Below are 25,117 nucleotides of genomic sequence, written 5' to 3'. Positions count from 1 at the left end.
CATAGTGCTGTCCCCGTAGGTTCCCTGGGAATCACCCACATTGCATTTCCTCACACGATCCTGGCCCACTCGTTGCCTTGGATACTAGTCCAAGCTTCAGCTAACCGAACAAGCTACTCTCTTTATTTTCAGGACACAATAAAGATGATATATACATCTATGCACACATCAAAAACTCCTTGACTATTGTGATAAAATAATTTTTATAACCTTTCCATTTGCTTATAGAAATGACGTATGTTCATGGTAGAAAGTTTGAAAATACACACACAGCAGGGCCAGGTAGAAAGAAAAAGAGGAATCATCTACACTTTCCACTCCCCAGAGATCAGAACTACTTGTGACATCTTGTTTTTTAACTCTTGTGTCTTCAGCGTACGTGTACTTGCATATTTGAAATAAGAATTATGGATCTGGTTGTTTACCTCCTCTCTCCACTTAGATTATGTTTGGGTATATCTCATGCTATTTAACATTCTTTGAAAAGATGTCTTTTCTAACAAGTTTATTGAGATCTATATCTAGTGCCCATGTTACAAAGTTTGCCAGCTTCCAACAGAGTTGTGCAACCTGTAGATGCTCCAGCACATGACCCAGAGTGTTCTTTAACCTGTGCCCTCAACTCAGACCCTGAGGCCTCAACAGAATTGTTTGTATATTGTCGACTTATTTAAAGTTAATTTTTCAGTATAGACAGCTTCTTTAATCCCTCTGTGACAAGTATTTTTATTGTCACTTTATGAGGGAGCAGACTGAAGAGTTAATTGTGTGTGTGTGTGTGTGTGTGTACACACTTAAGTTTCGTCCCAAAAGGGGTTTACAAGAAAAGGCAAGGACGTCATTTTTGGTTCCTCACTCACTCAGCTCATTAGTGCAAGTAGACTGGCTCCTCAGACCAGGGGGGCGTGTAGAACCCCCATCACAGATGCCCAGGTTTGCAAAGGTAGCGCCAACCGGAGACCATCTGTTTCATGAAGGAACCACAAAAAGAATCAGTGTAGTATTCCTTTGAGAAGGGATTTCTTTGGCTTGTTTAAAGCAGTTATGATCTCTGTAATCAACCTATTTTGTATGCAGTTCTTTAATTTGGTTTTTAGAAACCTAAATTTCCCAAGGGTCTCCGATGTTGGAAGTACTCTTGCTCCACGTGTCCTCAGCATTCGGATGGAGTGGGAGGGGGAGAAGGGGAGAGCTCTGCACCCGTCTGAGACAACATCTCTGGATGAGACTTTCTGATTCTCCATGTTGAAGAGTTACCTCTTATGTCTTCCCTTTTTATTAGGCTATTTTACAGGAGTGAAGGTGGATTTAGTGGAAAATCTAGACAGGGAACTATAAACAGAATTTGGCCTCAAAAAAGAGTGTTTAAACCCAAATTAGGCCGGTGGCTCAAGGTAACAAACTGAGCTCATACATTAAAGAACCGCTCCCTCATTGCCAATTCCCATTGAAATGAACAAAGGAACAGACAAACAGGATTGCCCAAGTTCATACAGTTGCTGCTGGTGATGAGTATCTTGTTTTGTATTACAGGTCTTGGTTGCAAAAATTCTGTTTGATGTGCTTCTTGCTAGGTTTATTGTTCATTTCTTTCTAGCAGTCTTTGGGATGAGAATCAGGAGGCAAGCCAGTTTTTCCTTTTCGTCAGTAGCTTGATTCCCCCCACTCTTCCTGTGGTGCATCTACTCTGTTTGCTGTATGTTCTAGTTTCTGACTTTCTTTATAAATTATGTATTTGTATAGCTTCGGCTCTGCTCAAAGTTTTTGCTTGATGCTCTGAATCTTAATGAGTACTGCTGGGAATTGGGTGGCTTCGCCTCAGACGAACAGGGGAATAGTGAATGTTGTGGCGTATATGGCAAACCCTAGTCTTGCTTTCTGTTTATTCTCCATGACGCTCAGTTGTTTATGTCGGAAGGAATAGGAGTGAGTCAGACTCTTGGTTTGGGGAGCAGAAAGCAGTGATTGGCCAGTTTAACCTACATGATTTCTTCATTCTGCATAACAGCTTGGATGTCATTGTGCACAGCAGCCTGTGAATTTATACTCAAGTTTGATCCACTCTGTCTTTTAAAAAATATATGGTTTATCAGATAATTGAATAGAAAGAAACGAATAAAGGAATTCTTTGTGATTTTGTTTTGAATTCTTTGGTGACATGCATTAATGCATTTTTAATTCGCAAGGTGACAAGTAGTATACAGAGGCTTTCAGTAGGGGCAGTGATCTGGGTCCACAGACCCCCTATCTCCGATTCTCAAATCCAAAAAGCTCTGAATATTGAAAATGTTTTCACAACTCATTTGAGGGCAAAACTGGGCTGTGAGCTGGTATAAGGTTGTTGGATAGTAGATATTTGTGCATTTCAGTGGAAATTTTAATAGTTTTGAATAGGATGTTACTCCAGACCCTTCTCTGTGTGTTATATGCCATATGGGATATAGACCATATTATCCTTTTGTAAATTAGAAAAGTCGTGAATTTCAAAACTCTGATGCCAGAGGATTGTACAGGGAACTGCCCAGGCTGTTACAACAGCATCAGACGCCCCTTGTACCAAGCCTCTTCCAAGGTAGTATTGAGACCTCTGGGTTGAATTTAGAATCCTAAGGCAGCATGCTTCATGCCTTTAGGGATATTTCCCATACGGCTGGAGAGGCCAATCCTGGAGTCAGAATTTTAGGATCAGAGAAGTCTTGGGGCCTAAGAGATCATTGGCATCATTTCAGGATGAGGGAGTTGTTCAGGAGAGATTGGAGTAAACCAGCATGTCGAAGGTCACACATTTTTAGTGATCCCAATGTTTTAGAGCTTCTCAGAATGATGATCTTTTCAAATGCAAAATTAACCTCTAGAGCTATAACTCTGTCATCTTCAATTATATGGCATTGGGGAGGAACTGTTTTAAAGTCCAAAATGATTATTTTATGTACTATTACGCAGTTTTTGCACGCTAAATTTGGTAGCCCTTACATTTTCTTAATGCTGTAACTGTATTATTAAAAAACATGAATCTAGAATTTTTGGAATGAGGTTACCATAGAAATGAAAATAAAAGACGAAAAGGACACTTTTGGGTATAGCTAAGGATTGAAAATCCACCACATTTGAAATCAAGCCAATGCCATTATAGTTTGCAGGGGAGCTCAGACATATTTGATTGGCTCGAGGGCAGTTGCTGGTAATGTCTTTGGTCCAATTGTGGAATTAAATTGGTAGCTAAGTGTTAGGCCAAATACATGTTTCTAGTTCACGTATCAATGTATTCTTGAGACTTTCCCCCTTGTTTTCTTAAAAGGTAGGATATACGGTAGGTGTGTATTGTATAAGCCAGGATGAATCAAATTAATTCCTTTCATGTCTTCATTTATGGAGTGGAGCTAATTTCACACTTTCTCTCTGAGGGCCCTGCTCTCCTGTTGCTCACCTTCAAAGCAATCACGGAGAAACTGTTGCTGTCAGTAACGTTTGGTTAGTAATGAACACAGCACTTGGTGAAGGCCTGCTGAGGCGGGGCCCACAAGCTGCCTCGCAGGATAGTAAAGAGTGATGATTGTGCTTCCATTAGTATTTCTGTCTAAGGACTTTGAGAGCCTCAGAGGTCGTACTTTTTAGAATGAAATTAGAAATTATTTATTTTACTGAGTTCATTAACTACAGTTGTAGGGGTGGAGGGGAGGCAATTTTTCTAGAGTGTCAGATGAGGTGGGAGAAATAGGATTATGACCAGAGATCACAGGAATGCTACATAAATGCTCTGCCTCACCCTGCACCACCTCCCTGACCCCAGAGAGATGAAGCACATATGCCAGCGATGGAGCTTTGAAATCCCAGTGACTAGGGTTTAGTCCTGGTGCCTCTCTCCAAATTCCTTACTCCCTCCATGCCTCCTTAAGGTGGGGGCACAACCACCTTCATGGGCTTTTGGTGACTGCATAGCATCTGCCAGATAGGGAGTCAGCATTGGCATGTGGAGGCCATTCTTGCTCAGAAATGGTCAGTAATGACTGGGCCTGAGACCTAGGTGTTAACTCCTGGAGGTAAGAGAAGCGGGTAATGTGGGGCGTTCCTGAGCTCTCATCAGCCCAGAAGGCCGCTCGACCCCTTTCTCATGGGTCTGTAACAGGCAGGGACTGGCCGAGGCACAGTGGGTGGGGTGGGCCTTAGAGCAGACCCCTGAGTGTAGTGTCCTTCCCCTGGGCTTCGTAAGAGGTGAAGGATCTGAGTGGGCTCTCTCTGCAGATTGAGGACAAAACACAAAATTGCGGTGGCGCAGACAGTCTAGGCAGAGACCCTGATCCATGTGGAATGTTTTGTCCATGGAAGGCTCCTCTTGCGCCCAGAGGACCCTCAGGTGACTATAAGGAAAGCAACACTTGTTTTAAGAAGCAACTTAAAACTTGCTCCAGGGTTTAACCAACGCCCCGTGGAGACCTCAAAGTTCCACATTATAGAGCACAGAAACAACGCCCTTGATTTAAGTGTAGCAAAGGACAGGTGCTAGTAGTTTTATTCACCAGGGCCATAGGAAGAGCACAGAAATGTTTCCAGAAGCTTCTCATTTTAAGCAACTTGTACACAAAAGTAAGTTTGCTATAAAACAATCAATCGTCTGTATGGAATTATTGATACTGATCGATTAAATACTGGAAAATGACTAACAAAATTCTTGTTATTCTCTGATTATTTTTCAACCTTTTCCCTTAACATTAGGTCAAGGAGCCAAAATTTGTTTCTTATGGTTCATAATGAGAAGATTCTTGTCTGTGTCTCTGAGAAAATACTATTCCTCTATTCAATATGTCTTTGGACACAGGGTTGCAATTACTTTAAAGACAGATTATTATTAATAAATGCTTTTTTTAAGTGTTGGGAGAGGAAAGACAAAAATACTTCCTTTTTTCCTCATATAACTTTAAATTCTGTTTTCAACAGAAATATTTTCTTGATGTAATAAAGATTATATCAGTAACCATCATCATTCTTAATGATGAAACATTTATGACAATTTTATTAAAACCAAGTGCAAAGATCACCACTGTCATCATTTTGTAATTATTAGTAATATGGTTTTGGAAGATTTGTGTAATGCTGTGAGACCTAATAAAGAAAAAGAGTAATCTATTAAAAAGAATGAGCTAGACTCATCCTTATTCACAGACAGTATATTTGTATGCTAACAAAACTTGGAGAGAGTCACCTGAAAGCAGTTATGTTTAAGAATTTAGTGAAGTGACTTAAACATTATTCTGACAACTCAGCAATCAGTAAGAAACTACTGTGGGCAAAATACATGGTTTGTAGCATGTTGCTCCCAAATAGTTGTGAACAATCCAGAAATAATCTTAAAAGAAATGAACAGGAATTGAAACATGTATAATATCATATATGAAACGAATCGCCAGTCCAAGTTTGATGCATGATACTGGTTGCTTGGGGCTGGTGCACTGGGATGACCCAGAGGGATGGTACGGGGAGGGAAGAGGGAGGGGGGGTTCAGGATGGGGAACACGTGTATACCTGTGGTGGATTCATGTTGATGTATGGCAAAACCAATACAATATTGTAAAGTAATTAACCTCTAATTAAAATAAATTTATGTTTAAAAAAAAAAAAAAGAAATGAATAGGAGGTCCAGTGGTTGACTCCGTACTTCCAATGCAGAGGCACGGGTTCAGCCTCTGGCTGGGAACTAAGAGCTCGCATGCCGTACAGCATGTGCACCACCCCACCTCCTCCCACCCCCACCCCACCGCCGCAAAAAAAAAAGAACAAGACTTGGCAAAGAAAGCTATAAAAACATTACTGAGAAAAATTAAAAGAAAATTTGAATAAACTTGAAATCTGAATAAACTGTATTCCTGTATGGAAAAATAGAATATCATAAGGATGTTTTATGTCTTGCCAAGTTTGGTTTATATGTTAAATGTAATGTTTTTGTATTTTGAATCCATTTTTATTCATTTAACATTTTAAGAATTTGTGTCATTCTGTTAAGAGTATATAATGGTGTGCTTAAAGATTCCTTCATTTGCCTAAAATTTAGGTCGTTCCCACTTGTTTTCCATGATAAGAAATGCTGTGAAGAAAATCATTACACGTAGAAGATTCTCTCATTATATTTTGTATTTCTTATGACAGATCCTTATGTGTGAAATTGTTCGATCAAAAAATACAATTAAAAAAACTTAGTGTTATCAATGGGGCAGTTTGGTTAAACAACTTTAAACATCTCCATGGGATTAAGAAATTGAATAGCAATTAATTTGGAAAAAAAATAGATGAATATAAATAGAGCTGAGTAAAAGTATAAAAAAAATTGTGAGGAAGAAAACTGGGTTTCCCAACACTGTGAAATGTTGTGAGGATAAATTATTTAAGTCAGTGAGGTATGACCCAGAAATAGAATTCAGTCTATGTGGAATATATGCTTACTACAAACCTGTGAGTTTGAGTAAGTTATTTAACAGGGGGAATTGGCATCATTGGGTAGTTCTTTGAGAAAAAATTAATCCTCACCTGGTTGTATCGTTGTTCAGTCGCTAAGTTCTGTCCAACTCTTTGTGACCCCATGGGCTGCAGCATGCCAGGCTCCTCTGTCCTTCACTATCTTCTAGAGTTTGCTCAAATTCATGTCCTTTCAGTTGGTGATACTATCTAACCATCTCATCCTCACCTGGTACCATATACCAAAATAACATCCAGCTGGATTAAATGGGTGAAATATGAAGCAAATGAAAATGTCAGAGGAAAATCCCTGTAGGCACTCACTCAGCAGATGGTCACTGGGTCAGGTGTCTGCTCCCATGTGTCAGCTCTGACCTTGGAGGAGCTGCAGGTGCCCAGAGGAATGTGGACCAGCCTGGCTCTGCCAAGAGGAAGGCACAGATGCTGGGGTGGCATTGAGTGGATGGGTCTGCCCTGACGAGATCTGGGAAGGCCTCTGCAAGGAATGGAAGTTTGAACCTGAGAGAGCCCAAGCTGGTGAGACCAGGCAAGGAGCCCTCCAGACAGAAGGGCCATGTGTCTGAAGACCCAGAGGTCATGCCAGGTGGACTGAGGACAGAGATTGAGGGTGAGACCCGACACTAGTGGGGAGTTTGGCAGGAGCTGAAGCTTACAGGCCTTGAATAGCATGTGGAGCAGTTCATAGTAAATCTTGAAGGTTTGGGGGACTGACTGAAAACAGGGCAGTGCACTGATGTGTTTGAAAGCCTGGACTGGGGGAGACAGGAGAGGGGTCCTAGGAAAGTGGTGGAGCACAGGTTGGACGTGGAGGTGACTTGGGGTTGGGATAGTGAAGTTGACAGACTCTGAGACATTTAGGAGCAGGATGAACGAGCTAGATGGATGGTCACAGTGGGCGCTGGTGCTCAGGACCCAGGTGGAGGGAGCAGAGGTTCAAGTGGTCTTCCTTGCCGCCACCCTATTTGAAATGACAGCCTCCCCACTCCTGGCAGGGTTTTTTTTTTTTCCTTTTTTTGGACCATGCTCTGTGGCACATGGGATCTTTGTTCCTCATCCAGGGATGGAACCCAGGCCCACTACAGTGGAAGCATGGAGTCTTAACCACTGGACCACCAGGGAAGCCCCAGGATTTTTATTTCTTTGATTTACTAATATGTCCTCAGTTTCTAAAAACCACAGTTGGCACCTGATGGGTTGGACAAGTTGTTGAACAAGTGAACTAATGAAGGATGAGTTCCAGATTTCTGGCTTGGGCAGTTGGGTAGATGGGGCTGACCTTTCCTAACACGGAGACCTTGGACCTGAGCAGGAGCAGGTGTGGAGGAAGGTGTGTCAGCTGATGGGCCCAGGGCTGTAGTATGTCAAGAAAGAGGAAGGAATCCAATGGCAAACACTAGACTAGGGAAATATTTACAACCAACAATGTGGACACCATCTTTAACATGTAAAGAGTCTGTGAAAATCAATCAGCAAAGATCACCGTTAGTAGACAGAAATGATAGTGTAAACATGAGTAGAAGATCCACAGAAGATAAAGGATACAAATATTTGGAAAAAAATTCAGCCTTATTAATCCTAAAGAATGCAAACTAAATCAGTATGATACTTTTTTCTCTCATTAAATAATTAACAATTTTAAATAATAAGAATAGCAATAAACTGGTCAGAGTATAAATTTGTGCAAGAGTTTTTGGGAAGTAGTTTGGCACAGTATATCAAGTGTCTTAAAATGTTTACATCTTTTGATCAAATAATTGTTTCTGAAGTATATCTTAAGGAAGCCTGAGAAAAGCTAGCTTCCCCTGCCATGTACCTGTCTCCATCTGCCTGCTTGACTCAAACCCTGTCTTAATTGTGAAATACCCGAAGAGGGGCACAGGTGACAGACGACTGAAGACTGGCTGGGAATGCAGAGGGCTCTGTATGGGAACATTTTAACAACTGGAAAACTCATCAGTGAATTTCGTATTGAAATATTTGTTCTTTCTGTTGTGTTTCCAGATGAAGACCGTCAGTGTTGCCTTAGTTTTGTGCCTGAACGTCGGGGTGGACCCTCCAGATGTGGTCAAGACCACCCCTTGTGCGCGTTTGGAATGCTGGATTGGTAAGTGCAGGTCCCTCCCTTACCACCTGTCGCAGGGGTCACTGCATGGGGTTCTTGGCTTGGCAGGGCCTATCTTGGTCCACTGCAGGCCTGTGATTGGTTTGTGTAAATCTGAAGATTTTATCTCATCTTGCAGTTATATAACCTTTAAGGTATTTTAGATATATTTACTTACCATTTGCAATGGAGAGAGTGTCTCAGGAAAAATTGATTAAATGATGACTATTGGATTATATAATTTTCTCCTTTAAATTTGCCCTGCATCTGGTACCTAGTACTAGTTATATACACTTAAACAAACAAACAAACAAACAAACCAAAAAACCCTGAAGCACTGATAGCTTCGCGCAGGTGCCTCAGTTGCACAACGCAGAGTTCCACCTGCCTCTCTCCAGGAGGAGGCGGAGTTGTTCTTTGTTGTCGCCCTCCCAGAGCATCTTAGCACATTGTTGACTAGAAATGGTGCAGCACAACCCTCACTTGTTTCTGGAGAGAAAACATTAGGGAGAAAGCTATAGGCTCCTACCACTGACAGGACACTAGCCAAAGTTTTTTTCTGATGTCTTTTCTAAGTTAAGAAGTTCACTTCTATTCTTAGTTTGCTGATAGTTTCTGTTAGGAATCCATGTTGAATCTTATCAAATGTTTTCTCAACATCTAATGAGATAATAACCGGGCTTTTCTTTTTTAGTCTGTTGATGGGGTGAATTATATAGATTGATCTTGTTGAGCCTTCTGGCATAAGCTTCACTTGTTTTATCTTTTTCATATATTCCTGGATTTGACTGCTAATATTCTATTAAGGAATCATGCATTTCTGCTTATGAGGGTTGTTGGTCGATAGTTTTCTCATCTTGCAACATATTTGTCTCGTTTTGGTAGCAAAACAATGCTGGTCTCATTAAACAAGTTGAGAGATATTCCCATCTTTCTTGTTTCAAGGAAGAGTTTGTATTGAATTGGGTATTATTTCTTCTGTAAATTTTGGTATAATTTACCAGTGAAGCCATCACAGTATGAGTTTCCTTTGTGTCCATCATTGGATTTTCAGCTTTCTCTTGTTGGTAGGATTGGGGCAATCCATACCCCACCTCTCTGCAGCTTTCTCTAGTCTAAACAAAAGCAGAAATTCCCTTTATCTGCTTTAAACAGTAAAAATTACAAATTGTTATAATCTGAATTGGGAAATAGGTTTTTTCCCCCACTTTACTTACCTGTTTCACTATTTGAAGGTATCTTAGGATGACAGCCTTTATCTCATAGCCTCCTGGCTGCAGCACAGGCCCCCTGTCCTCCCAGCCCGGTGACAGTAGCTGTTTTCTGTGGCCAGTTTTCTTAGATGATTTCTTGGCCCTCTGCCATCCCTTGGTGACTGTGCCGATTGAAATTGACTTCTTATTAGCCACCACTGACTGTTTCCACTTCATTTACCCCTTGTCAAAGCTGCGTTTAATCAGTTGTTTTCTGTTTCCTCCCTCTGTTACTACTCTTCCGTTAGGTTTTTAGCATAAGACTTCTCAGCCCAGATCCCAGTGTGCACTCCTGGGGATTGTGTGGGTGTGGTGTCGGAGTAGAGAAGTGCACCTTCCGGGCTGAGGGGCTTTGGTTTTCATTAGATTCTCCAGGAATCCTTTGCTTTCTACACTCCTGTCCCCAAAGAGAAATCAAAGAACCCTCCCTCACATCTCACATAGTCTCTTTGATCCATATTTATGGGACAGTGTTAATAAAAATGCAGAGAATCCCTTACTTTCTTCTTGATGTGAAATCCAGCAAACGAATAGATTTTTTAATGTTATAGTCTTAAAATTTTTCTGAAGTTTAGATATGCAATCTACTTTGTAATCATTTCAATAGATTTTGAATTTAGCAGGGCATATTGCCTTTAGTGAGTTGAAAATTTTTCATTTGGCTTTTATTAAAAAGCAAGTCCTTATGGTGATTTCAACAATATGGGATAAGGGAGGGGGAAAGTCTTAGAGATTTGAATCAGCAAATTTGTAATGGTGTCTGGCAGCCTATGTGTTAATTTTTATTTTGAAAAAACATTTTCAAAAGTTGCATGTGGCGCTCTAAGCAGTTTTCTTCCTCATTCATTTGAAAGTGAGCTGCTGAAATGATGCTCCGTCACTTCGAAATCTATTAACGTATGATTGCTACGTACAAGACTTTCTCTTTCATGACAACCTGGTCCTCACAGACAGGGGATTAACATGGATGTGCCACTACCGGGTAAGCCTTGGGTTGCATTTTCAGGGTTGCCACGTGTCCCCATAAAGTCCTTTACGGCACAAAGACTCTTTCCTGCTTCACACATTGTCCCTAATTTAGTTTCATTCAGCCTGGAACAGGCCTCAGTCTTTCCTTAACCTTTATGACCTTGACACTTAGAAGGTCATAGGCGCTCTGTTTAGCAGAATGTCCCCAGTGGTTCCTTGGGATTACATTTTGTTTATGCCTCTTTGGCAGGAGTGTCATGGAAGAGATCCACCTTCCCCCGTGGATCCTATCAGGTGGCACATGACTTTAATTTATCTCATTGCTGGGTATGTAGCTCTCTTATCATTTAATTAAGTTGATATCTGAACTTCAGCTGTAAGATTCCCCTCTTCCCTTTTGTAGTTAATAAGCATTTTGGGGGAAGAGGTGCTTTGTCTGTGTTAATGTTTCATCATCAGACTTTCAGTTTATTCGACTTGAACTCATGGCTTGGCTGGTGAGGCAGGGAGATCCAGGCTTGATGACAAATTGGTTCTGCCTTTTTCAGGATGGTATGCCTGGAGCATGTCATGGCTGGGAAAGGAGTCCTGAGGAAGACCCCTTGCAGGGCTTGGTACCTTCTAATAACCTAGAAAGATGCTCCCGTTTAGAAGGCAGCCAATCGATGTTTTATACTTGGTCTTAGCATTTTGTGCTCTGTTACCAGAAATCAAAAGGTTTTGCACTCATCATGACCTCAGCTTATTCATTCCAGCTATTTCACTCAAGCAGTCACTTAACCATTTGGGGCCTTGGTTTCCTCTGCAAAATGAAGCTGATAATGGCACCCACTTCTTGGCTGGAGGGCGATTAACTGGGACATGAACAGGGCTCAACTTGGGGACTGTTCACAGCCAGGAGCAGCCACCATCAGCCTGCACGCACCTCCCCACCCCACCCAACAGGCCAAGGTGCTGAGTAGGAACGTGAGCTGTTCCCACATCTGTACTGCCTCTGTTCCTTCTGTGAGAGGAACAGAGAGGGGAAAAAACCATGCTTCTGTGCATGGGGCTGGGTGGGGATTACGAGTTCATTGCTTTATGGCTGCAGACACACATCAAATGGCGAGACTGCTGGTCGAAACTGCCCTGATCGTAGGGATAAGGGGTCTGGAAATTTGAAAAATAGGCAAATTCTTACTTTCTAGTCCCTTTTTGTGTACCTGTGTGCCTACAGTCTCCACACATGTTGGGGAGAGTCCTACTTCCAGAGGCTCAGAGGATGTACCTGAGCGTCCCTGAAGTGGCCCTTTAGGTTTTCCTGTGGTGCCAGGATACGTAAGTAGAGGATGCACTGTGCTACCCAGCAGTGACAGCCCGCCCTCCCTGCTGGGCTGCTGCACAGCCAAGGCCCAGATTCCAGCTCCAGCGAGGGAGGCGGAAAGGCGCGTGGGCCCCAGCTTGCCCAGCAGGAGTGGGTGTGCGGACATGGGTGCCGCCCCTCTGTCCCTCTAGACAGTAAGATGCTGTTTTATTTCATGGAGGCAGCGCTCAGGGAAGCAGGGGAGAGGCTGTTTTGTTTTATGGCCCCACATTAAACTAAAAACAATCCCACTAAAGAGGAGCACTTCTGTACCTGAGAGGATCAGTGTTTGAAAGCGGAGTGTAGATGAGCTGAGTGCTGAAGGGGAGGGAGCGTCATTTAGCCTTGATGTCGTTTGCATCTATTAGCTGTGTTTCAGAGGTAAGATGGCTGTGAGTTCACTGGATGCTTGGGAATTCTCTTATCCTAAGAAAATATTTGGAAGGCACTTTGTTTTTCTTCTTAGAGAAAAGCATTTTCTTCTTCCCTCCACATGTGGATATTAAGAGACCTGTGTCGATGAGCTAAAAATAGTGGTAGAAAGCCTTTGCGTGCAGCTCTTGGTTTTACAGACATTTTCACAGCCTGTCGTCTGATCCTTATATCAGACTTGGACTTGACAGATAGTTGAGTTGGTCAACAGATGTTAGGTGGAGACCTACCTGTTAACTGCAGAGGTATCTATAGGAATGTAGTCATGCTTCTTAGGATTTAGTGTTAGAAAAGACCAGCACAAGAGAGAAGGCAGTGGCACCCCACTCCAGTACTCTTGTCTGGAAAATCCCATGGACGGAGGAGCCTGGTGGGCTGCAGTCCATGGGGTCGCTAAGAGTTGGACACGACTGAGTGACTTCACTTTGACTTTTCACTTCCATGCACCGGAGAAGGAAATGGCAACCCACTCCAGTGTTCTTGCCTGGAGAATCCCAGGGACGGGGGAGCCTGGTGGGCTGTCGTCTATGGGGTCGCACAGAGTCGGACATGACTGAAGCGACTTAGCAGCAGTAGTAGCAGCACGAGAGAGACAGGCCCCTCGAACTCAGCAGACATGGTGGAGTTGAAACAGGCCATATGGGGAGTTGGGGTCTGCACGGGGAGGTGAGAATGAACCCTGGGAGGAGAAGGAGCTGGCTGTGGGCACAGCCCTGGGAGTGCTTGCTGGGCTTGTCTGGGCCTTGCTGCTGGATGCTGGGTGCACCCTGTGCCTGCACCTAGGCCTCTTGCTCTTATGACTTTTGGTTTAAACCTTGTTCATATTTCAGCGAAGAAATACTTAGGAAATGTCCACTAAATACAAGCTATGGAGAAGTACAGATGTTCCTTGAGCAGTGAGTTCTGCATGTTTTTAAATTTTTAATTTGTGTTAAAGTATAGCATATGTGGGGTTCCCAGGTGGTGCTACTGGTTAAAAAAATCCACCTGCCAGTGCAGGAAATGTAAGAGATGCGGGTTCAGTCCCTTGGTCAGGAAGATCCTCTGGAGAAGGGAATGGCACCCTACTTCAGTATTCTTGCTGGGAAATCCCTGGGACAGAGAAGCCTGGAGGGCTACAGTCCATTGGGTCCCAAAGAGTTGGCATGATTGAGCATCTGTGCATAGCATGTGTATAGGAGGGTACACTGATCCAAGTGTATAGTTGATAACTTTTCCCAAGCTGAGCAGACCCAGATCAAGAAACAGTATTATCAGTGGCTCAGAAGCCCATCTTGTCTGTTATCACCTTCTAGTCATCCCAGCCCCAAGCCTCCACTGTTTTGACAGAGTCTGTTAGCTCTGCTGATTTTGCATATTATCTAAGTGGGAGCATTCAGGAGGCACCGTAGGCCTTTTGTGGGGAGTGACATCATAGAAGCAGTATTTTAGAAGGACTCACTATGCTGGTTGGTCTCCAGGTGGGTTGAGAGGAGACAGGTCAGTGAGCCCTACTGCGCTCCCTGCCCTCTGCCCTCTGTCCCCTGTAGCATCTTTGGGAACTGACTGGGAGCAGGGAATCTCTATAGTGTCAACATGAGAAGCTGCTGGTGGGACCAACACCACCATAGTTGATGGTGGTGGTGACCATCATGTAATGACCAGTGTAGGCGTAGTGATGGAGAGCAGGCTCTTTTGAAGGAAAATTGGGTAGGACGTGGTAGTCTGGTTGTGTAAATGTGGAGAAGATGGGAGGTTAAAAAAAAGACTCCACTTCTTACATTGGCTGAATGCCAGCACCACCAAGAACCTTTGTGACCTTGGACCAAGTCGTCTGACCACTTTAAGCTTCAGCTTTCTCTTCTTTGTTATGAGGTATGTTGGACTAAGTCCATGTCAATGTCAAGTTCTAAGCATCATGAAATACAGAGGGTTATGCTGAAGAGCTTGCAGGCAAGATTTATGAAGAGCTAAAATTTTATACAAACGCCAATTACCGTCTACTTTTCCTTCTTTCCATTTATCCACCCACCCACCCACCCACCCGCCTACTCACTCACTAATCCTTCATTCATTAAGTAGAAACCTGTGAAGGCATTTGAAGAGAAGTGTTTTGTTCAGATAGAACTACAATTTTAAATTTACTTCACCCCATGTCAGATTGACAAAATTGTCAGCAGTATCCACCTGGGATTTTGTTTTAGTTCACTTAAGTTGTTTAGTTGTTTATTTTAGTAAATGTCACATTAAATGCACCATTTCAGTTGTCCTCATCCTTTCCCTCTCTTCCCCTCTCCCCTCCCATTTCCTGTCGTATTATTGGGAGGAAACCATAAAACTTAATTGACCACAGCGACTCCTGTGGTTTGGATGTGACAGCTTCACTTTGTTGATAGTAGCCTGATGGACTACTGTAGCTGTCCCTGCTCTCCCCTCAGGTGGCTGTATTTTGACCCAAGACCGGGGGAAGAACAGTGTGTGCTGCTGTGGGGCTGCCACTGCTGATGAGGGCTGTGGGTGAGGTGCATGGAGAACCACGGTGCGGCTCTCTCCGGTTCCCACACGCTTTTGACATGCCACCCCGGGAGCAGCCAAGGGAGGAAGGGGCAGGTGGGGCCGGGCTTTCCAGAGGGTGCAGTCTGAGGACAGGGTATATGTTTCACCTCCCCACCGTGGGCCTTTGGAACTCCCTCCCTCCGGTTGTCTTTGTTGTGGTTCTTTAGAGGATGTGTCTAAGAGCTGCCCCTGATCAGTGTGACTTCTGGACAGGCCTTTATCTGTTTACAGAGGAAACCATTTCTGTTCTCTTAGCCACAGATTAGCTGTGGCCAGAGCGCTGACCACAAGGTCACTGTGTGGAAGTGAGGGTACAGAAGTTAGAGGCTTTCAGACCAGCTGGCAGTTACTCTGTTGGTCTTCACACCCAGGACATAACCAGCTATTTGATGGCTTCTATTTGTTGAAACTGTTTTCTGCTTCCTTTTGCATTGTTACACAGTTTTGTTATTGTTGTTCAGTTGCTAAGTCTGAACTCTTTGTTGACCCTATGGACTGCAGCACGCCAGGCCTCCCTGTCCTTCACTATCTCTTGGGGTTTGCTTAGATTGTCCATTGAGTCAGTGATATTACCTAACCATCTAATCCTCTGCCATCTCCTCCTTTGTCCTTCAAGCTTTCCCAGCACCAGGGTCTTTTCCAGTGAGTCATCTCTTCGCATCAGGTGGCCAAAGTATTGGAGCTTCAGAATCAGTCCTTCCAGTGAATATTCAGGATTAATTTCCTTTAGGACTGACTGGTTTGATCTTCTTGCAGTCCAAGAGACTCTCAAGGTCTTTTCTAGCACCACAATTTGAAAGCATCAGTTCTTCAGCTCTCAGCCTTCTTTATGGTCCAACTCTCACATCTGTACGTGACTAGTGGAAAAACCGTGGCTTTGACTAGATGGACCTTTGTTGGCAAGTATATCTCTGCTTTTTAATACACTGCCTAGGTTTGTCATTGCATTCCTTCCAAGGAGGAAGCATTTTTTAATTTCATGGCTGCAGTCACTGTCCTCAGTCATTTTGAAGCCCAAGAAAATAATCTGTCACTGCTTCCACCTTTTCCCCTTCTATTTGCCATGAAGTGATAGGACTGGATACCATGATCTTAGTTTTTTGAATATTGAGTTTTAAGCTGGCTTTTTTTACGCTCCTCTTTCATTCTCATCAAGAGCACCATAGGTGCTAAAATGACAAATGTGGATGAAAGGAAACAATCACGGGACCAGTAATAAAACCAGTTTTCCCTAGAAAGATGGAGAGTTGTGGTTTCTTCGCCTCCCAAGGAGGCTTAGTAGTTCTGTAAGTCAGGCTAAACAGAGGTAAACCTCAGGCTCTGTTGTGTTGTCTTTAGTCAAAGGTGACTTTGAATTGTCTAAGAGGAAACTCTGAAAGAGAGGTTTAGTGAGGAGGAAATGAACAAATAAAAAACTTTCTCCTTCTCATTGCTTTCCCAGATCCTCTGTCGATGGGTCCTCAGAAAGCTCTGGAAACCATTGGTGCAAATCTACAGAAGCAGTACGAGAACTGGCAGCCAAGGGTAAGCTCTTTATTTGCTCTTCTTTTTCTTTCTTACGGAGAAATCTAGTTTCTTGCTTTCAAACAGTCTTTGAATCCAGATTCTCTCCTCGTACAATCCAGTGATGGGACACTCCCTACGGCAGGCCTGCCTCCCTCTTCTGTCTGTTGATGTGCTCCATAGATTGATAAGGAAGCACATGCCTTAGTGTGTCTTTGATTGGATGGTCTAATTTTTATTTTGCCTCAGCTTTCCCACGAAATGTTTAGGAAAAAAGTATTTTTCATATTACTCTTAAATCGCGGTTTTTATTTTGCTCAGAAAAAGTATTTTCAGTAATACTCTGTAACCTCAACTAGTTATAGCTATTTCTGCCATCTTCAATTTTCAAATAGTTGAGAAAAAAAGCAGTCAACATTCAAACGATGACACCTATCATATGCTTTGTCTTTGAATCAAAAGATAAGGTTCTTTTTAAGGAGACAGTTACCAATTACTGGGTCTTTTGTTGCCTATATCTTAAACTTTTTTTAAAGAAAGAAATGTGGCATAGAATATAACTGTGTCAAATTGCCTTTAAGATCTGAATTTATTTGTAAACCACCCAAAGACCTATTTTCTTTAGTCTTTCTCATTAACTAGTTTGAAGATTTAATAATTCTAATAGAAAATTAGAAATCTGGGGTGTTTATGGAGATTCCTTTCCATACAGCTTTGTGTGATGCTGGTTCTGGAATTTTCTACAGGACGGAATGGGATGGGGGGGTGGGGGTTTGAGCGAGTGGCACTGTCATCGTGCCTCCTGTGGGCCTTCGCTTCTGCTTTTAGGGTCATGAGCCTAATGGGAGCCAACATCTCAGAGAACCGGCGAACATTTGCCTGTTTAGGATTTTTGTTTGTGGATCATTTATCCATGTGATCTGGAATTCGGGAATTCCTCATGGATTATTTACATTTCTAGAGAAGAGAATAGCCAGGAATGAATATATTCCTGCCTGTGATGGTGCCCTTGATAATTTCTGCTTTTGCTCACGGTGTCAGGTGACTAATGTCATGAAACATCTCCATGCCTCAGGTGTATCCTTGTGCTTTGCATCTCTAACTTGTCAAGTCAGTAATAATGGAGTCTTATTCATTTTCTTTTTAAATTTATTTTTGGCTGTGCTGGATCTTCATTTCTGCTGCAGGCTTTCTCTTGTGTCAGAGAGCAGGGGCTAGTCTCTAGTTACGGTGTGTGGGCCTCTCATTGCTGTGGCTTCTCTTGTGGAGCACAGGCTCTAGGCTTGCAGGCTTCAGAAGTTTTGGACTCAGTGGTTGCAGCTCTAGGACTCTAGAGCGCAGGCCCGGTAGTTGTGGTGCATGGGCTTAGTTGCTCCGTGGCATGTGGGATCTTCTCAGATCAGGAATTGAACCCGGGTCTCCTGCATTGGCAGGTGGATTCTTTACCACTGAGCCACCAGGGAAACCTCTTGGATTCTTGTTCTTTAGAACAAGAACTTAGAATTCTTAGTAGAGAGTTTCATCTATGTCTAAAGGTTTTGCTTTTTCCTCCCTCAGATTTGTTACTCTTGATGGCTTATACGAAAATTCAGTAGCATTTTTCTTTAGAGTGCAGTGTGTTTGGGGCTTGGATGAGGACCAGTAAGATTTAGATGGTGTGGTCCTTTAAAAATAGTTGAGATGCCTGGTGTTATCAGTAGAAAAGAGCTTCTTTGAGGAGTTTGAAAGTACTCCAGGCTAGATAGGCACTTAGGGGTGAGTGCTCTCAGAGGCTCAGACACGCCTTACGGTCCATGTGGGACAACATGCACAGGTGACACTGGAAGATGTGGTGCTCCCGGCAGATGGAAGGCTGAGAACCAGCACTGCTACAGTGTAAAAGAATGCCTTTCTGACTTAGCTACTTCTGACCTTCCTCTGGGTTTGACTTTCTGTTTTCTCTTTGCTAGACACATTTAAGAAAGAACATTACCCGATCAATTCAGATCTACTGATTGTATTCTTCATAGGAAGGGTCTCTGCTGGTTTAATTCCTTCTTCCTTTTAAAGAATTACTACATAGAAGATACAGTTTTTCAGAATGCATGTTTAATATATCAAGGCAATTTATGTTTATCCATTTGGTGTGATTTACAGGGTTTTTTTTTTTTTTTTTTCGTGTGCTAAGAGTTGATTTACTACTAGCTTTATTATTAGTTTAGCTTGGTAGGTATCAGCAAGTTCATGCTAGCTAACAGTGAATGGAATCTTCTAAAGTAGGATCATTATTATTTTTAATCTAAATTACTGTCTGTAAGCAAAGCTCTTCCATGCTATCTGGAAGAGGCATTAGCATGTAAAGCAGGCAGCATTTATATAGAAAGAAATGATTGCAGAGCCCAAAAGGACAGTGTGGAATCACACATAGGACTGAGAAATTACCTTCCCAGGACACAGGTGGCCAGCAGTGGTACAAAGGGGTGTAGTCCTCTGGAAGGATGGTTGTTAGTCTGAGAAAATTTGTTAAGGTTAATGGGATTTCAAGATCTCCAAAGTAACTTTTTGAAAGAGAGATGGTTCAAAGGGCTGGTGAGGGAGAATATTTCCAGATTATTGGAAGCCTTGGCAAAGGTGCCAATATACTAGTGCGGTGGGATTCCATCTGGGTTGATTTATAAAGTAGAGTTGGAATCAAGTATCAGCTGTAGCCTAGTAAGAAGCAGTTCATGCAACAGGATGGTATCTTTTTGCCTGCATTCAGGAAGCAGAACCACAACAATGAATACTCAATGTTTTCTTTTTTGAATGCCAAGACCATTACATTCATTTTTAAGTACTATAAAATGTTTACAGTGTTTCTGCTACAAACAGTTAGTGGGACTTGTGTATTTCAGAGACAAGCCTAAGGTAAGGGTGCAGCCAGATACCTGACTGACTGACTGGTGTCAGTCATGGGGCTGTGCCGCATGCACTGGGCAGTAATGGTACATGTCCTGATGCAAGTGCACACTTCTCTGCCCTGCACACCTTCACGTGGGTTTACAGGAGGGAAGGAAGCCTGGCATCTGATGGGGTGGTTCTCAGAGTGTGGTGGCAGCCTCACGCTGCCTCATAGAGTTTGCGCCAAACAAAAGGCAGTCACCAAGCTCCGATGTTTACGTGTGGGCGCCTGCTTTCTAACTATAAATCAGGGTCCTTTGAAACATTGCAGAGCGAAACACACACCATTTCATTGCACTCTACAGGGCTCTCGAGTTTTCTGCAGTAATAAAGAGAGGTTGATTGCATTTGCAATAAAACAATGGGAACGTTATTAAATTTCTAGACCTTTGATGTTGATACCCATAGATCTGGTTTTCTCTCTCTCTCTCTGTATCCTGTACTGCAAGACTCACAAAGGTTGGGCCACTGGAAATAAGGTCATTTTCATTAGTGTTTGTGGAAATCCTCAGAGGCCTCCACATTGCCGTGGAAGGGAGCAGGCTGGGGAATCCTGCCGTCTCCCTCCCTTGCAGGGAGTGCAGAGAATAAACTACTGGAAGCGTGTCAGCGTCATCAGAGTGGTACTTTGATGAGCTGATTTCCTTCCTGGTGTTAAAATCCTTCTAGTTTTTCCTCCTAGTAGAAAGCTTCTACTTTTCTAGCTTTGATTGTTCAAGATTAAACATTTTGATAAAGGTGTTTTGGGGGTGAAGAAGGAGTTTAGAGAAACCTTGATGATGATGTTTTTGTCTGAAGCTTCCAGAGTATCTGGCCCAGATTTCCTTGCCAGGCCAATTGAGCCCCCCCTTTTCTAAATAATTTATCAGTTTGCCACAGGTGAAATATTTCTTCTGATTAAATTTAAGACTTTGCCTTATTACCTTGTAGGTACATAAATTTGTGTTTCTGCGGGAGCTTGAAGGAAAAATGCCAACTGTTGTTTCAGCTGAAAATCCTGCAGTTAAATAAACCTCACTCAGTTCATAAGTCTCAACTGAAAGTTTTATTGGGAGATGGATCAGGAGATTATAAAGCTGAGCGTCTACAGTGAAGAATTTATCTTTTTAAGACTTACAAACAAATTGGGGGTTCTGGCAGTTTAGTACAAGGAGTGATTTAGGCACTAGGGCCAGGGGAAGATGGCAAACAAAGGGTCCTGTCGCTCTCCTGTTCTTTCCCCAAAGAGTTTCCAAACCACCATCAAGACCACAGCACCTTTCCTTGGGCTGTTTTCCTGGGTGGCTTTAAAACAAATGTAGTGGGAATATTCATAACTTCCTAAGGTAAGTGAAGGCATTTAGCAAGACTTCCAGTGCCAGCAAGTGTCTGAAGTGACCCTTACTTAGCCCATTATGTCCTGTGTGTGTACCTGTGAAAGGGGATGAAGAGTGCCCCGTGGTGCTTTGCTGTGATGCACCCTTCTCCAGCCAGCCTTGGGGACTCGTGCGGTGGTTGGGGGGGCTCCAGGAAGCCAAGGTGCTCCACAACCTCAGTTAGTCCTCTGGGGACTGTTCTTAGGTACCACATGCAGGACATTTGCTGCATGGCACGTAGCAGAGGCTCAATTTCAGCCTTGCCTTCAGTTCATTGTGCCTCTCAAGTCTATCAGGTGGTCAAGGGATGAAAGTTGGAAAGTTGGTTTTGCTGTTAGAAAGACGCATTTTCAGTGTTTCCCACCAGGCGGAGTATGTATAGGGGTAGGCGTCTGCCTGGAACAAAGTGACCCTCCACCACCTGGTCCATCATCAAAGCAGAGATAATTGTGTTTTAAGTGACCATTGCCCTTGCCTTCAGTGTTGGTCACAGAGTTGCCTGCGTCTTCTCAGAGCATGTGCAAATGAACCGCAGCCATGCTTGTACCTTGTGGTGGAGGAGAGGGTTTGGAGGAAAGGGGAATGACAGGGCCAGTGGACAGCTCTCTTCACGTTTTGGGCATTTGTTGGCTTATCTTTGGGGTTTAGGCGCAGCTGCTGTTGGCAGACCCTAACACTGTGCAGCAGTGTTTCCTGGTGGGGTTGTGGTTAAGATGCTGGAGTTAGGCTCCTGACTGCTCCCGGAGATGAGCCTGACAGCTCAGCCTGCCCTCCTCTGGGAGGAGGAATTCAGCTGCCAGGCATTTTGGGGATTGACCGTTGAACTGGTGAGTGTTAGGGAATGGGCTCTCAGTTCAGTTTGCTGGGTCGGGCTTTGGAGCTCACTGTACTGCTGGGTGACTTGCCCCTGCTGGCCTCCTTCCTGGGGTGGTCACAGGGCTTGTGGCCCACAGGCTGTGGTGCCTGCCCCATTGTGGGTGAGAGCAGGGGCAGAGCAGCAGGTATTGTTAATACAGACAACTGCCCTTACCTGCCCCCTTCAGTGCTGTGGAATGTGTTCTCTACTGGGATGCAGTAGAAAACCTCATGTAAGTGGGTTCCGCCTTTTCTTGGGCTTTTCAGAGCCAATGAAAAAAACTCACAGAAGAAAGTTTGGGCTGTGTTTCCCACGTGGGAGGTGCTCTGAAGAGATCTGTAGAATAGACCAAGGTGGGTTATTTCTTGTAGTGACTCTGCTTGGGGTCACGTCATGACGCGAGTCCCAAATTGACATTGCAGTTCAGGCTGTGGAAATGCCCCGTAAGGCAGATTGAGGGCCGCCCAAACGCCAGCATCACACTGTCACTCCCATTCTGCTGTCCCCTAGGCCAGCCATGTCTCCCTCTGCTTCCCTTCATTGGCCCTTTCCTTTTCTTGGGTCCCAAGGTTGGGCTTTATCCACCTTGTTTGTGTTTTTGTGATAGACTGCAAAGGAGGACTCAGCCAAAGGCAGAACTGAGGATGGGTGGCTCACAGTTTACATAATTCAGTATCTGATGTGAAGCACTTTACATCCAGTACTCATTAAATTTGCATGACAGTGTAGACAAAGACTTCTGGTGTTCTTGGGGTTAACTGTTGTGTTTTGACAATTTCACTGTTAACCCAAGTCTTTTCTGCCCCGAACATTAAGATTTGTACCTGTGACAAACATTTTATTTATATTTTCCTTTGGCCTTGACAGTGTTCCCAGACTTCATCTTCACCCCTCTTTTCAATCACTGCTCACCTGATAGCTTTTGCATGTACCGTGTTCAGTGTGAATTCTGGTTTATGCTCATCAGCCAAACGCGTCCTCTTTAGCCCTGCCCACATACCTCCTGTCTTTCCCTGTTCCCAGAAGCCATGGGAGTGGAAGCAGCCTCTGGATGTGGAGTGTAGGTTCTGCAAAGCCGACCGTATGCTCACCATGTGTAACTGAGAAGAGGTGTCAAATTATATTCCAAACTCCCCCTACCAACTCCATCTCCCGTTGCTTTTCCTAAGACAGCTTACGGGCCTGGCCATCCCTCCACCAGCCTTCACAGGTCTGACCTGGGCATTCTTCTAGAAACACAACAAATATTATAAAAGAAGAAGGAAACGTTTTGCAGCCATCTGGAGGATGAACTGCCTGTCATGAGACTAGAACTCTGGCTGTTTCTGGGGAGGGGTGAGTTCATGGCCTTGTCACCAGGCAGAGAACCTGGGCTTGTTGAATTTTGGCTTTGCTACTTTCTAGAAATGTCACTTTAAGAAGTTGCTACTCAACTTTTAAGACTCCTAAATGTGAAAGTGAAAATTGCTCACTGATGTCCAACTCTTTGCAACCCCGTGGAGTATATACAGTCACCTAAATGTGAAAGTAAGCTTAATGGGGGAATGAGGCGCCACAGTGCTATGGGCAGATCCCTACCTTCCTTGAGAGTGGAGGCCCTTTGAGTGAAGTGCATCGCCCAGGGGCGCCCCCTCTCTCCAGGTCCCCTCTCCTGCCTGGCTGACTCCTTTCCCCACTCTCCTCTATGAACTGACTTACTTGAAGGATCGACTTTTCAGAGACAAACACGGCCTTAACTCTGTCCTTAACAAGCTACTCCCGGACGTCGTCTCTCATCTTCTTGTTCCTTTTAACAAGACAGTTATCTCTCTGTGTGTGACAGATTACAAATGAAGACCAAATGCTGTCAGTTTGAGGACTAAAACCGCAGCTCGGCATTCACAAATTTCATGTGTAAGGCTGTTTCCGAGTTAACCTGGAGGCCCAGGATGCAGAACCCTGTGTAAACAGCTCTGGAGGATGTGCGAGGATGGAAATAAAGATGTCTGAGGAAGTGCTTGGTTCTAAGTCAGAAAGTAGAAGATGTGGTGCTTTAAAGAATGGAATGTGAAATTTAGAGATGGCAGGGAGCCCACCGTATGCTTACCATGTGTAACTGAGAAGAGTTGTCAAATTATATTCCAGCCAAACAACAGAGTGCTGATCATGGGCGAAATGAGAATGGATTAGAGTGAAATGGCCACTCCTGTCATCTTGATTTCATTTTACAGGGTTAAACTGTATGTCACAGTGATATATGTGAGTTGGGGCTTCACAAAGTCTTCTGAATAGCCCCTCTTAAATGTCAAGGAGTTACTTGTTACTGTGATATACAGTAGATATTTATTTTAAAAATTAAGATAAAATTCACATAGCATAAAATTATAAATGGGATCATATAATATGTGGCCTTATGTGTCTGACTTCTTTCACTTAGTGTGATGCTTTCAAGGTTCATCCATGTGGTTCATGTTGCTGTATGTATTAGTAACTCAGTCCTTTTTGTAGGCGAATTAAATTCCATTGGTTAGTTAGACCACATTTCGTTTATTCATCTATTGAAGGACATTTGGGTTGTATTCACCTTTTGGCTTTTGTGAATAATATTGTGAACAGGATGTAGAGCACATGGCCCAACCAAGAGGGTCATATAGGACTTGTGTCAGTGTCATCAAGGAAGTTTCTCTTTCTCTATTAAAAAAATGTGTTTTATTTGGCTTTGCCAGGTCTTAGTTCTGTCATGCCAGATCTTTTAGTTGTGGCCTGCAAACTCTTAGTTGTGGCCTGAGGGATCTAGTTCCCTGACTAGGGATCAAACCTGGCCCGCTGCATTGGGAGTGTGGAGTCTTATCCACTGGACCACCAGAGAAGTCCCGAAAGGTTCTCCTTTAAAGATCTGAATGTAGGGTAGGTTCCTTGATGGATTCTTAGTTATGTTTTGTTTTGATTTTTAAAAATTTCAGCCAAATTTCAATAAAAATCAAGGAGAGAACCTAGATTATTGAGGAGAAATAGCTCAAGATTTGAGGAAATTTAAAGAGTCATCAAAGAGTACTTTGTAAAACTTTGTAAACAAGTTGGAAAACCTTTGTGAAAGGCATGATTTTCTAGGAAAATCAAATGTCCATAACTGACCTTAGAAAAGATAGAAACTCAAAATAAATCAGTCAATATAGAAGAAATAGAGAATGTTATCACAGAGGTCTTCTCCCACTTCTTCCTCCAAAAGATTTCAAACTTTGGAGGAACATAGAACTCTCAGGCTATTTGACTTCTATTATGAAAAGGTACTGGAATATGATAAATTTAATAAGCAAAGCACAAGAAGAAAATGTATTCAGCAGTCTTAGAAAATACATGTGTAACTTAGAGAAATTCAACTGTTTCTTCTCATCAAATTAATAA

General features: G+C 43.2%; 1 protein-coding gene across 2 annotated transcripts in view; it reads left to right on the top strand.

The window, feature by feature from the left end:
- The window catches only part of RPTOR (regulatory associated protein of MTOR complex 1), a 323,749-nt gene that overhangs the window by 65,927 nt on the left and 232,705 nt on the right, over positions 1 to 25,117 (top strand). For both annotated transcript variants that reach the window (XM_027518037.1, XM_027518038.1), the window contains exons 2-3: positions 8,470 to 8,572; positions 16,542 to 16,624. In XM_027518037.1, the coding sequence (XP_027373838.1) occupies positions 8,470 to 8,572; positions 16,542 to 16,624 (186 nt within the window). The remainder of the gene's footprint in view (positions 1 to 8,469; positions 8,573 to 16,541; positions 16,625 to 25,117) is intronic.

The sequence above is a fragment of the Bos indicus x Bos taurus genome, chromosome 19 (assembly GCF_003369695.1).
Source record: "Bos indicus x Bos taurus breed Angus x Brahman F1 hybrid chromosome 19, Bos_hybrid_MaternalHap_v2.0, whole genome shotgun sequence".
In the NCBI taxonomy this organism is placed as follows: domain Eukaryota; kingdom Metazoa; phylum Chordata; class Mammalia; order Artiodactyla; family Bovidae; genus Bos; species Bos indicus x Bos taurus.
This window is presented reverse-complemented; position numbering and strand designations above follow the sequence as displayed.